Here is a 12,664-nt window from a genome sequence, read left to right as displayed (position 1 = left end):
GGGTGATAGACATTGGGGAGGGTATGTGCTACGGTGAGCACTGTGAATTGTGCAAGACTTTTGAATCACAGATCTGTACCTCTGAAACAAATAATGCAATATATGTTAAGAAAAAAAAAAGAAGAAGATAGCAGGAGGGGAAGTATGAAGGGGGGGAATCAGAAGGGGAGATGAACCGTGAGAGATGATGGACTCTGAAAAACAAACTGAGGGTTCTAGAGGGGACGGGGTGGGAAGATGGGTTAGCCTGGGGATGGGTATTAAAGAGGTCATGTTCTGCATGGAGCACTGGGTGTTGTGCACAAACAATGAATCATGGAACACTACATCAAAAACTAATGATGTAATGTATGGTGATTAACATAACAAAAAAGAAAAAAGGAAAAAAAGAAATTAAAAAATGAAAATTAAAAATATTAACTTTGAGAGACTAAAGAATCATGGGGAAAAAGCCTTTATGTGCTTTTTTCTATGTGCAGTATTCCCCTAGTGCTGGAGTTATGCTCTTCTCATTAATGGGTAAACTTGGTCTTGGCTGGCTGTTCTTGCTGATCTTCTGGGGGAGGGGCCTGTTGCCGTGGTTCCCAGATGTCTTTGCTGGATGTGGAATTGCCCCGCCCTTGCTGGGTCCAGGCTAAGTAATCTGCTGGGGTTTGCTCTCAGGAGCTTTTGTTCCCTGCAAGCTTTCCATACATCTTTGGAGGAGGAGAGTGAGAATGGCAGCCTCCCAATCTCTGCCCCAGAGGATTTGAGAACTCGGGGTCCCCCTCCTCAGTGCACCCCCAGAGAAAAGAAGTCAATCACTCCCATCTCCCTGGTCTCTGGCCTCACTCCATGCTCACCTGGTCTGTGATGGAGTGTTTCTATCTCTGGCACATGACCCCGTTTGAAGTCTCCAAACCCAGCAGATTCCTGTGGTACACTCCCCCGCTGCTCCTCCCGGGGGTAGGAAGGGGAATCTCCCTGGATTTGCCGCTTGTTGGGTCCCTGTTGAAAGAGCAGTGGCCCCACTGTGTTGTGGATCATGGTTTATGGCAACCCAGAGCTGATAGCCCACTCCTGGGCTCCCTCTCGGCAGCCGGCGTCCCCCTCCGATACCTGGGAGCTCTGCCACACTCAGGTACCCCTGATTTTTCTGTGACCCCAAGGGTCCTGAGACCACACTGTCCCAGTGAGGATTCCACCCCCCACTTAGCAACTGGAGCGATGTGCCTCAGTGGAGCTGACTTCTAAAAGTTCTGATTTTGTGCTCTGCTGCTCTATCACTTGCCAGAAGCGGCCTCAGATTCACTTCTCCTCACGTCCTACCTTCCAGAAAGTGGTTGCTTTTCTGTTCAGAGAGTTCCTGCTATTCTCTTTGATCTCCTGTTGAGTTCATAGGTGTTCAGAATGGTTTGATCCCTATCTAGCTGAATTCCTGGGACCAGAAGAAATTTAGGTCTCCTACTCCTCTGCCATCTTGTTCTTCCCCCAATTAATTTTTTGTTAAGATCATGTGACTGTTGCACATTGGCATCATATCATCTACTATCTCTTACACTAACAGTGCATTTGTGTGTCCTTATTTTAGTTCTGTTCATCAAATGGCTACAGCTCACTAACTCAGTTAGCCTGGTCTACTTGTTTACTGATCAGATGGTCACAATCATGCCTGTCACAGTCTCAATGATTATTCCATTGTTTTCGAAAATTACTTCCCAGGGCAATTCCATGTGATAGGACCAAGAGCACCAGTCATTGCTTTGGTTGGGGAAGAGGCTGTGTTGTCCTGCCAGCTCAGCCCATCAATGGATGCTCAGAACATGGAAGTGAAATGGTACCGGAATGATCCTTTTGGCCTGGTGCATCGTTATGGTCCTTCCTGGAATAAAATGGAGGAGCAGAGGCCAGAGTACCAAGGGAGGACAGAGTTCTTGAAGGAGAATATTACCAAAGGGCATGTTGCCCTAAGGATCCATCCAATCCAACCTTCAGATGGAGGAGAATACAGGTGTTTCTTTGAAAGCTCCTCATACTACAACATAGCACAATTCAAAGTGTTGGTCACAGGTGAGTCTCTGCAATGAAAACTCCTACACAGATTGTGTTAGTTTTTTCACCAGCAGTATAAAGATAGAGGTGGCTAAATTTATACAAACACTATGATGGAATGCCAAGAAAGTTAAATAGTTAAAACTAATCAGTCCATCTGAAAATTCTTTGCCTGTAGTAAAAATATATTTACATCTTTTCTATGCCAACATCATTACTTTGAAGGAAAGAAAGAACAGGCGTTATAGTAGGTACTATCTCAGAAGAATCCCAGGAATGTATCTTAGTCTCTATTCAGAAACACAGAAGGAACTAAACAGAGGCAGAAGTTATCTCACCAGCCTGACAACAGGCTCTGTTTTGTGCACCTTGCTGCTGCCCACTCTGGCAATAGTCCAGTCAGATGTGGTGTTGCTGACTCTCAGTATAACATCCTTGTTTATTCAGATCCTGGCATAATTTGTCACCTTAGATCCACACATCCCCTAATAGTATTTTTGCAGAGTCAGGGAGAGAATAGTTGCCTCCTTCTGAGATTCCTTCCCGGATTTAGAGAAAATCTGCATCTTTAGGTAAGTATACTGGAGTTCCTCACTACAGGTCTCTACTGTATGTAAATGAATGTCACTCCCACTGGAGGCATTTAACCAGGCACTAACAGGGATGAATGAGAAATTATGTTCAATCATTCACTAAGTTTTACCTTTGGAGCAGGGATCTTTCACTCTATTGTGGTAACTTCTGAATCAATCCAAGTGTTGGACATCCACTTCTAGAAGTCCTACAGACATTTCCTAAACCTTGGGTAAGCTCTTATCAAGGGCTTTGAATTTGAGAGCTAGTTGCTGCTGTTGCTTCTTCAATGAACAACATGTTATTTTTCAGAGTCATCTCAATTTTTTTTATCTCAGATTTACTTGTTCTTTGTTATAGAGTAATTTTATCACTAAATCAAAACAATTTTCCACTATTCTTCCATTTTACCCAGATTATTTAGAAGAATGTATTTCCAAACTAAAGCTGTTGCCACTAAACTCTGATAATGTGTTTGTGCTTGAGTTTGTTTTGAGTTTCCACAGAGGTTAATTGACACATTTTCTAAAATCTACTTTACAACCTCCTATGTCTTGTACATGAGGTTATCTAATACATCACTTCATTGATCTTTCCAAATTATATATGCAAAGGAAGTTGTATTTGCTACTCAAGGACTTTTTTTTTTTAATAAAATTAGGGTAAAGCCTATGGCATTTTAAATTTGCACTGTGGACAGATGTTACAAACAACAGCCATGAATTCCATCCAACTTTTTACTAAGCCCAGAATTCCCCACAATACCCAAAGGAATTTGTTTCACATTCTCATGTTCCCTATGTGCAGTAGAAATATCTGGATTTTATATTTCAAATAAGTAAATTATTTGCAAATGTAATATTTTACAGTGCACCCATAGAATGCATTCCAAATTCATGAAAACTGATGTATTTCTAAATCCTTAGGAAATTGTATCTCCCTGTGCCATTATAATATAAACTTGTATATAAATATTGACATAATAATGATCACAAATATGTTCTGAGGAATCCAGATTTTTTTTTTCAAATAAAGACCTCTCTGCTCCCTAAATGCTTGGAATGTTTTCCAAGTGAGCTGCTTTTTTTTTTTAACCACATTTTATTGATTATGTGGGAGCCATCTCATTTTATACCTGCTATCCTTAGTCATTATAAATCAGGAACATAAAGTCTATGCTGATTTAATGCTCTCCCTCCTCCAGGTGAATAATTTATGACCTTGTGTTGTTCTTCCTGGGTTGGATCCACTTGTGTCCAAAACCCATACTCAATGCAAAGTAGGGTCTGGTGCTGTGTGGCATTAAGAGTTTTCATGTGGTCCAGATCTTCAGACCAATTCCCTGATGTTCTCTAGCTGAAGACCTCATGATTTCTTCTGATTCCTTTAGTTACTGTGATTTCTGCTATGAATTTCTTTAACCCATTTCTCTTTTCTAGAGGAGTTATATTTGCCCCAGGATGAATAACAAGTTACTGATAGAGATGCAGTCTCTGCAGGCAGGTCCACAGTCCTACACTATCTCCTACAGAAAAGATTGTTCCCTTGAGTCACAACAGAATCAAAACATTCCCTGTGCTGTTTAAATATCCAGGGGTTTGTGGCTAATAAAATTTCTGCAGAACCCAGATTCAGTAAACACCAACATTAAATTCTACTTAAAATCAATAATCATCACTGCCCTTTACTATCTGACTAGTTTGACACTTGCAGAGTACAGGTAAGCAAATCCATCTATCAATAACTATTAGTGCAACCACAAATATAGGCTACAAATGTAACCAAAATATTTTCTAAGGGACAAGAAATAAAATTGAAGGCCCTGATACTAGGTGATGTATTAGGATAGCCTCATAATGGTGAATACTATAGGTTTTCTCTCCCTGCCTTGGCCATAAGACAATGAAAATCCCAGACTCTTAAAATAGATAAAGAATGGGGGTGCCTAGGTGGCTCAGTCATTAAGTGTCTGCCTTCAGCTCAGGTCATGATTCCAGGGTCCTGGGATCAAGCCCCGCATCAGGCTCCCTGCTCAGCAGGGAGCCTGCTTCTCCCTCTCCCACTCCCCCTGCTTGTGTTCCCTCTCTTGCTGTTGTCTCTCTGTCAGATAAATAAAATCTTAAAAAAAAAATAGATAAAGAATGTATTTTAGTCAGGCTGCACTATATCAGAAACCATCCAGGTCTCAAGTATGCTAATTAAAAACCCTCAATAGAGAATGGGTTGGTGGGAATGCAAGCTGGTGCAGTCACTCTAGAAAACAGTATGAAAGTTCCTCAAAAAGTTGAAAATAGAGCTACCCTATGACCCAGCAAGTGCACTACTGAGTATTTACCCCAAAGATACAAATGTAGTGTCCCAAGGACCACCTGCACCCCAATGTTTATAGCAGCAATGTCCACAATAGCCAAACTATGGAAAGAGCTGAGATGTCCATCGATAGATGAATGGGTAAAGAAGATGTGATATAGGGGCACCTGGGTGGCTCAGTCGTTAAGCGTCTGCCTTCGGCTCAGGTCATGATCCCAGGGTCCTGGGATCGAGCCCCGCACCAGGCTCCCTGCTCTGCAGGAAGCCTGCTTCTCCCTCTCACACTCCCCTTGCTTGTGTTCTCTCTCTCGCTGTGTCTCTCTCTGTCAAATAAATAAATAAAAAATCTTAAAAAAAAAAAAAGAAGATGTGATATATATACAATAGAACATTATGCAGCCATCAAAAAATGAAATCTTGCCATTTGAAACAACATGTATGGAACTAGAGGGTATTATGCTAAACAAAATAAGTCAATCAGAGAAAGGCAATTATCATATAATCTCACTGATATGTGGAATTTAAGAAACAAGGCAGAGGATCATAGGGGAAGAGAGGAAAAATGAAATAAGATGAAACCAGAGAAGGCGACAAACCATAAGAGATTCTTAATCATAGGAAACAAACTGAAGGTTGCTGGAGGGGAGGGGGGGATGGGGTAACTGGGTGATGGACATTGGGGAGGGTATGTGTTGTAATGAGCACTGGGTATTATATAAGCCTGATGAATTACAGACCTGCACCCCTGAAACAAATAATACATTATATGTTAATTAATTGAATTTAAATCTAAAAAAAAGAAAGGAAGAAAGAAACCCGCAATAGTAGGACAAGCATGTTGACCTGGTTTCCTCTCCTGCTGGAAATCTTTTCTCCACTTTGACCTTTCAGGCTTGCCTTCATAATTCAAATTAAGTCATTACTGCTAAGGTAACACTTGGAATACATGTTTTAAACCTCTGAAATTATCCATACACCTCACCCCTAAGTCCCACTCCTATTTTTAATTGATGTTGGATCCAGAGGTTGTGTTTTACCCTTAGTCCACACATTTAATAATATAAACAGAATGGAATAATTTGAAGTACAACATTATTCTTCTTTCTCCATAAAATCAATACTAATGAAACATTTATTGTGTTTCTATAAAAACCTGATGAATATAATCTTGTCTTCAGAAAATACCCACCCATAATTTCATTTCCCTTCAACTCTTAGGAGGCAGCCTGAATATATAAAGTACAATGGGATGGCCTTTCAAATGGAAAGAACCCAGCAGATGAAAACCGTCTTTTCTTTGTATAATTGATTATTTAAGATGAATAGTCCTCCTGGGTGGATCAGTTGGTTAAGTTGCTGCCTTCTGATTAGGTAATGATCCCAGGGTCCTGGGATCCAGCCCCACATTGGGCTCCCTGTTCAATGGGGAGCCTGCTTCTCCCTCTCCCTCTGCCTGCCACTCACCATGCTTGTGCTCTCTTTCTTTTTCTGTCAAATAAATAAATAAAATCTTTAAAAAATAAGATTAATACTTATTTATTACAACCCAGTAAGCACTTTATATGGAGCAATCTATACACCCATCATATGCCTTGAGACACTTTTTATCCTTGTTTTACAAAAAGGGAACAGAGGCACAGAGTGATTGGGTGACAGGTCACTGATGCCAGCCAGTACAAATGTAACCCTTTGACTCCAGAGCTTATCCTCACAACCATAATGCTCTACTGAGCATCTCAAAGCTATTGCATTCTGAGAATACCGTTTTTCGGTACCAGCACTGGGGGGCACCACTGTGCCAACGAGGTCATCACTGGTGCGGCATGCTATTAACTACCTCCTCTCGTGTTTGTCAGGGTCTGGCCATCCATGCAACATCAGATGACATTAGATAATTTTCCTTCACCAACCTAATAGAAGGACTGCCTTAACAAATTACTGCAAATGGGCTGGCCTAAAAATAACAGAAATGTATCTTCCCACAGTTCTGGAGGCCAGAGTCCACAATCAAGTTGTCATCAGGGAAGCATCTGAGGGGAATGCTCCTTTACCTCTTCCAGCTTCTGGTACCCCAGGCATGCCATGGCTTGTGCTGGAATCTCTCCATTCTCTGCCTCCCTCTTCACAGGGCCACTTTCCTGTGTCTATTAGATGCTCAGTAAGCCAGCCATACCTAGTTATTTCGACCACATTGATGTTAGTAGCATTGCCAAAATTAGTAAGTTCATATTAAAAATAACTTCTTGGGGCACCTGGTTGGCTCGGTAGGTTAAGTGTCTGACTTTGTTAAATATTGATACAATTGATTTGTTTTCTCTAAAATTCTTTGTGACTAGTTATTTTTCTAAACCCCACTTTTATAAATAAGAAAACTGAGTTTCATAGAAACTAATTAAAATATAAAATGGCAAAAAAACTCTTGGAGAATTGTACTTTGTCTGTCTCTGTTTGGCTATTCTAGGCTCAGGATTGATTCCTCGTATTCACATTGAGCCTGGCAAAAGGAGGGAAATTAAGGTGACCTGCACATCCATGGGGTGGTATCCAGAGCCTGAGCTGCAATGGAGGGACCATCAAGGACTACACTTGGCACCAGCCTCTGAGACAAAGACAATAGAAGAAAATGGACTGTTTCATGTGGAATCATCTCTCACAGTGGACAAAAGTTCAAGAGCAGAAGTGTCCTGTGCTGTAAGGAACCTAATACTTAGTGTGGAGAAGGAAGTGCACGTTTCCATGGCAGGTCAGTTCCTTCCAAAATCCGTATCTTGAGATACCACAGTTGATCAAAGGGTCTTACTGACAAAGACTAGAAGAATGTTCTAGTTTGTCTATTAACTCTTAATGTGCAGAACTTGTAAAAATTAAGATTTGCTCTTGTTTTTTATTTATTTTTGTGATAGAAATGTCATTGTCCTATTTTATAAAAATAAGTATGTGAATGCACAGAAGCATTCAAATGGCAATAAAGTATTTTGAGGAATCTTTCAAAGTTCCTCCTAAACTTCTCCTGATCCACTGCCTGGGGAAAGCCACTTTTCACAACTTGGTTTTTTCTCCCATCTGTCAAATTGAATTTGATTCTTGGTAGGGCCATTTCCCAGCTTCATGATCTTGGGTAACTATTGAGCTCCCTGTGCTCAGTTCCCATCTGTTACATATGGGTAATATTAGTGTCTACCTCATGAAATTGTTATGAATATTAACTAATATAATTAATATCACAGGCAGAGAAGAGCTCAGACATTCCAGTCTACTCTTTATGCCTACCCAAAGTGATCTTTCAAAGGAATAGTTTGCCCAAATGATGTCCTCCAACTTCCTGTCTATGCAAATGTCCTTATTTGAAGTATTGCAGCCTATCAACAGCACTCTTTTTCTCTTGTCCTTTTTTATCTCTTCAGCTTCATCTTTCATCCCTATCTTCCCTTGTCTCCAACTCCTCCTACCCCACATTAATTCTGAACATATTCAATCATGCAATACCCCTGAACACTTATGTTTCATTTTCCTGTCACTAAGAGTTTCTTACTGGTCCCTCAATACTAACCTAATCCTCCCAGGAAGCTGCCTTAAACCCATTCTGTGTTAAGTGCCTTCTTTACTCATGCATTATTGTGATTATATATTTCACTATTTCTCCAGGTAGAATAATAAACTCCCAAGGACTATATATCTCTTTCTTTTACGGCCCCATTACTTAGAAAAATACTGAGCCACAATATATTTTTCCACAATGAATAAACATTTGTATCACCTTTTATCAACAAGAAAAATGTCATTTGTATAATATTTTAGTTTGGGAAGTCATGGTGGTTTGGATAATTAGAAAGAGAAATTGAGGTTTAGAAATGTGAATGAAACAAACACATACACCAGAATAGAGGATTTTTGTCTGTTTGTTTATTTTTCCAATAACCTTAGTAAAACAAAGTTAGAAGAAGGGAAATTAACAGTGTCTTACTTAAGCTTTTATAGAAAAAAGGAGTTGAAACATATAAGAGGAAATAATGAATTGGGGCGATCTATAAAGCTCTTGAAAATCTGAATGTAAGAGATGAAATATATTATTTTTTATATTTATATATTTGAAATAATCAATTAAAAACTACAGAGACATCTTGTTGAGATTTTAAATGATGGTAGTCCTTGAATGAGAGTGTCCTTGGTGCCTTTTTTGGAATACCATTTTTAATAGAAAAATATCAAAATGATGATAGTCAATTTTGCTGATTTCAGTTGCTAGCTGACAGATAACTCATAAGAAACTTTGAACTGAATTAAAACTCTGTCTCTAGAACCTAGACCATGAATCCCATTTGGCTTATTATCCAAGATGTCACAATTTCTCCTTTAATCTTTCGAAATGCTCCACGTGCCTCTCACCCATTGGTGTATCGTCAAGCTCATATATATGTTTATGTAGAAAATAATTGTATAGAAATGACACAAGGTAAAGTAAGTTTGGGGAACTATAGGAGAAAAAGATGAGAAAATGATGAAAATAAATGTTATTGCATTTGTAGATTTTTTAAAAATATTTTATTTATGTATTTGAGAGAGAGGCAAAATGAGTGGGAGGAAGAACAGAGGGAGAAGCAGATTCCCCATGGAGCAGGGAGCCTGACTCAGGACTGGATCCCAGGTCTCCTGGATCATGACCTGAGCCAAAAGCAGATACTTAACCAACTGATCCACCCAGGTGCCCACATTTGTAGATTTTTTATTATGAGAGAATTATTTGTCAAAAATATAGCAATATTAATGTTTATTAAATCTTAATTGTGTGTTCATGGATGTCTGATGCATTATTTGTATGTTTCCTGCATATTAAAACATTGTGATAATTTATAAAATAAACCTTCTGAATCTCCATACATTAGAAACAAGAAAGGAAACAGAAGCCTCTTTAGCATTCCTGAATTCTGTAGAATTGCAGGCAGAGATAGGCGAGGCTTAGAATCTGTGTCATTCCTAGCAATGTCTCCTAAAATAAAACATTTTGGGGTTTGATTCCAGCTGCCAAGTCACTGATGCCAAGCTGGATACTAAGTGAGACAAACTCTATTTTTCAGATGCCTTGTTCCCCATGGACTGCCCTTGGATAGTGGGGTTGGCCCTTATCCTGTCTCTCCTGGCCATTGGTACAACCATCGTTGTTCTACTTGTGCGTACTAGAAAAGCCAAAGGTAAAAAGGAAAGAAAAAAGTGGGGGATCTGGTTCATTTGTGTAAGAATTAGAGGATGATAGTAACACAAAATTCATAAATGGTCTGTAGAGGGTCTTTAGCATTTAAAATTGGGAACAAGAAAACCTGAACAACAACAACAAAATATTCCATCTACACACTCATGGCTCTGCATGTTTGTCAGATAATCAAAGTTGTCCGGTCAAGGTCAATTATTTCATTAGAAGAAGATAAAAAGCATACACTTGGTTTGTTTGTGATCTGACACTTAAATTTGAGGGTTTAGAAACTAGATTATTTATTTCTTTGCCTTTTTATATTCTTGTTTATGTAATCAGAGATAATAAATGCTCTGTGACATAATTTGTTAACTGTAGTTTTAGTTTAGCATTAGGATGGCATTTTCTGGTATCAGAATGCAGGTATTCTCGGGACGCCTGGGTGGCTCAGTCGGTTAAGCGTCTGCCTTCAGCTCAGGTCATGATCCCAGGGTCCTGGGATCGAGTCCCGCATCGGGCTCCTTGTTCCGCGGGGAGCCTGCTTCTCCCTCTGCCTCTGCCTCTCTCTCTCTCTATCTCTCATGAATAAATAAATAAAATCTTTAAAAAAAAAAGAATGCAGGTATTCTTTCATTTGGGAGGAGAGGTATACAGGCCAGAGCAGTATTTAGAACAGTTTTTCATGAACATAAGCAAGAAGATATTAACAAATTAGAGTTTTTATCCAGACCTTGACTACCTTGACTGCCCTTCTCCAGTCCCTAGGGAAAAAAAAAAAAAAGTCTCATAAGAGAGCCTGTATCACTGTGCTCTAACTTGATAACTTTTCTCTAAGCAGGACTGGCTACCCATAGTCTGTGGTACTTTTGTACCTCCCTTTTCAATGTGTCCAATGAGATCTTTAAAAAAAATGATTTCTCCAGAAAACAAATAAAATTAAATAAATAAATAAATAAAAATAAATTTAAATAAATAAATAATAAATCATTGAAACAACAGCAACAACAACAAAAAAATTCTTTCTTCAGAACAAATGTTAGTTCTGTAGACAGCCTTATGTAGCTATTCCTATAGAAGTAAGATGTATTGCTATTTGTTTTTGTTCTTCATTGACTGGATTTCCAGTATCTTGAGGGCTACTTAGCTGCCAACATGATTTACCTCAACTAGTCTGGTAAACAATCAGGACAGTAATCAAGGTAAAACTAAAGAAACAAACAAAATAAGCCACAGTGTGGAGAACTGTGTTAAAGTCCTACTCTCATCACCTGCCATTTCATTCGAACAATAAACTTCATACCCCTAAATTTATATACAACATAGAACTCTCAAAATGTCCAATCGAGTCTACTTGGTCAATATGAAAAAGAGCTTTTTTAGTTTTTTTTTTATGTTATGTTAATCACCATACACTACATCATTAGTTTTAGATGAAGTGTTCCATGATTCATTGTTTGTGCATAACACCCAGGGCTCCATGCAGAATGTGCCCTCCTCAATACCCACCACCAGGCTAACTCATCCTCCCACCCCCCTCCCCTCTAGAACCCTCAGTTTCTTTCTCAGAGTCCATCGTCTTTCATGGTTCGTCTCCCCCTCCATTTCCCCCCACTTCATTCTTCATGTTATCTTCTTCTTCTTTTTTAAACATATAATGTATTATTTGTTTCAGTGGTACAGGTCTGTGATTCAACAGTCTTGCACAATTCACAGCACTCACCATAGCACATACCCTCCCCAATGTCTATCACTCAGCCACCCCATCCCTCCCACCCCCCACCACTCCAGCAACCCTCAGTTTGTTTTCTGAGATTAAGAATTCCTCATATCAGTGAGGTCCTATAATACATGTCTTTCTCTGATTGACTTATTTCCTCAACATAATACCCTCCAGCTCCATCCACATCATTGCAAATGGCAAGATTCCATTCCCTTTGATGGCTGCATAATATTCCAATATATATTGGAATTTTATATATATATATATATATAAAACATGTTTATCCATTCATCTGTCAATGGACATCTTGGCTCTTTCCACAGTTTGGCTATTGTGGACATTGCTGCTATAAACATCGGGGTGCATGTACCCTTTCGGATCCCTACTTTTGTATCTTTGGGGTAAATACCCAGTAGTGCAATTGCTGGATCGTATGTAGCTCTAATTTAAACTCTTTGAGAAACCTCCATACTGTTTTCCAGAGTGGCTGCACCAGCTTGCATTCCCACCAACAGTGTAGGAGGGTTCCCCTTTCTCCGCACCCCCGCCAACATCTGTCCTTTCCTGACTTGTTAATTTTAACCATTCTGACTGGTATGAGGTGGTATCTCATTGAGGTTTTGATTTGGATTTCCCTGATGCCGAGCGATGTTGAGCACTTTTTCATGTGTCTGTTGGCCATTTGGATGTCTTCTTTGGAAAAATGTCTGTTCATGTCTTCTGTCCATTTCTTGATTGGATCATGTGTTCTTTGGGTGTTGAGTTTGATAAGTTCTTTATACATTTTGGATACTACCCCTTTATCTGATATGTCATTTGCAAATATCTTCTCCCATTCTGTT

The 12,664-nt window shown here is 39.4% G+C and overlaps 1 protein-coding gene across 1 annotated transcript; it reads left to right on the top strand.

Annotated features, from left to right (window-relative positions):
* The first annotated feature begins 452 nt into the window (after positions 1-452).
* LOC145719176 (butyrophilin subfamily 1 member A1-like) lies at positions 453-11,033 on the top strand. Its single transcript, XM_081810689.1, has 3 exons — positions 453-2,049; positions 7,376-7,657; positions 9,990-11,033. Exons 1-3 carry the CDS (start codon positions 1,788-1,790, stop codon positions 10,160-10,162), a joined length of 717 nt encoding a protein of 238 aa, XP_081666815.1. The 5' UTR covers positions 453-1,787; the 3' UTR covers positions 10,163-11,033.
* The last annotated feature ends 1,631 nt before the right edge of the window (positions 11,034-12,664 follow it).

This window comes from Leptonychotes weddellii, unplaced genomic scaffold (assembly GCF_054177405.1).
Source record: "Leptonychotes weddellii isolate Sample4059 unplaced genomic scaffold, ASM5417740v2 HiC_scaffold_3320, whole genome shotgun sequence".
Classification (NCBI taxonomy): domain Eukaryota; kingdom Metazoa; phylum Chordata; class Mammalia; order Carnivora; family Phocidae; genus Leptonychotes; species Leptonychotes weddellii.
The sequence above is the reverse complement of the archived record's forward strand: the minus strand, read 5'-3'. Positions and strand labels throughout refer to the sequence as shown.

Excerpts from the sequence above, each read along its gene's own strand:
- LOC145719176 (XM_081810689.1), top strand. The coding sequence starts at position 1,788 with ATGGATGCTCAGAACATGGAAGTGAAATGGTACCGGAATGATCCTTTT. Across the intron at positions 2,050-7,375 it reads ATTCAAAGTGTTGGTCACAG|GCTCAGGATTGATTCCTCGT; the intron begins GTGAGTCTCTGC and ends TGGCTATTCTAG. Across the intron at positions 7,658-9,989 it reads AGTGCACGTTTCCATGGCAG|ATGCCTTGTTCCCCATGGAC; the intron begins GTCAGTTCCTTC and ends TCTATTTTTCAG.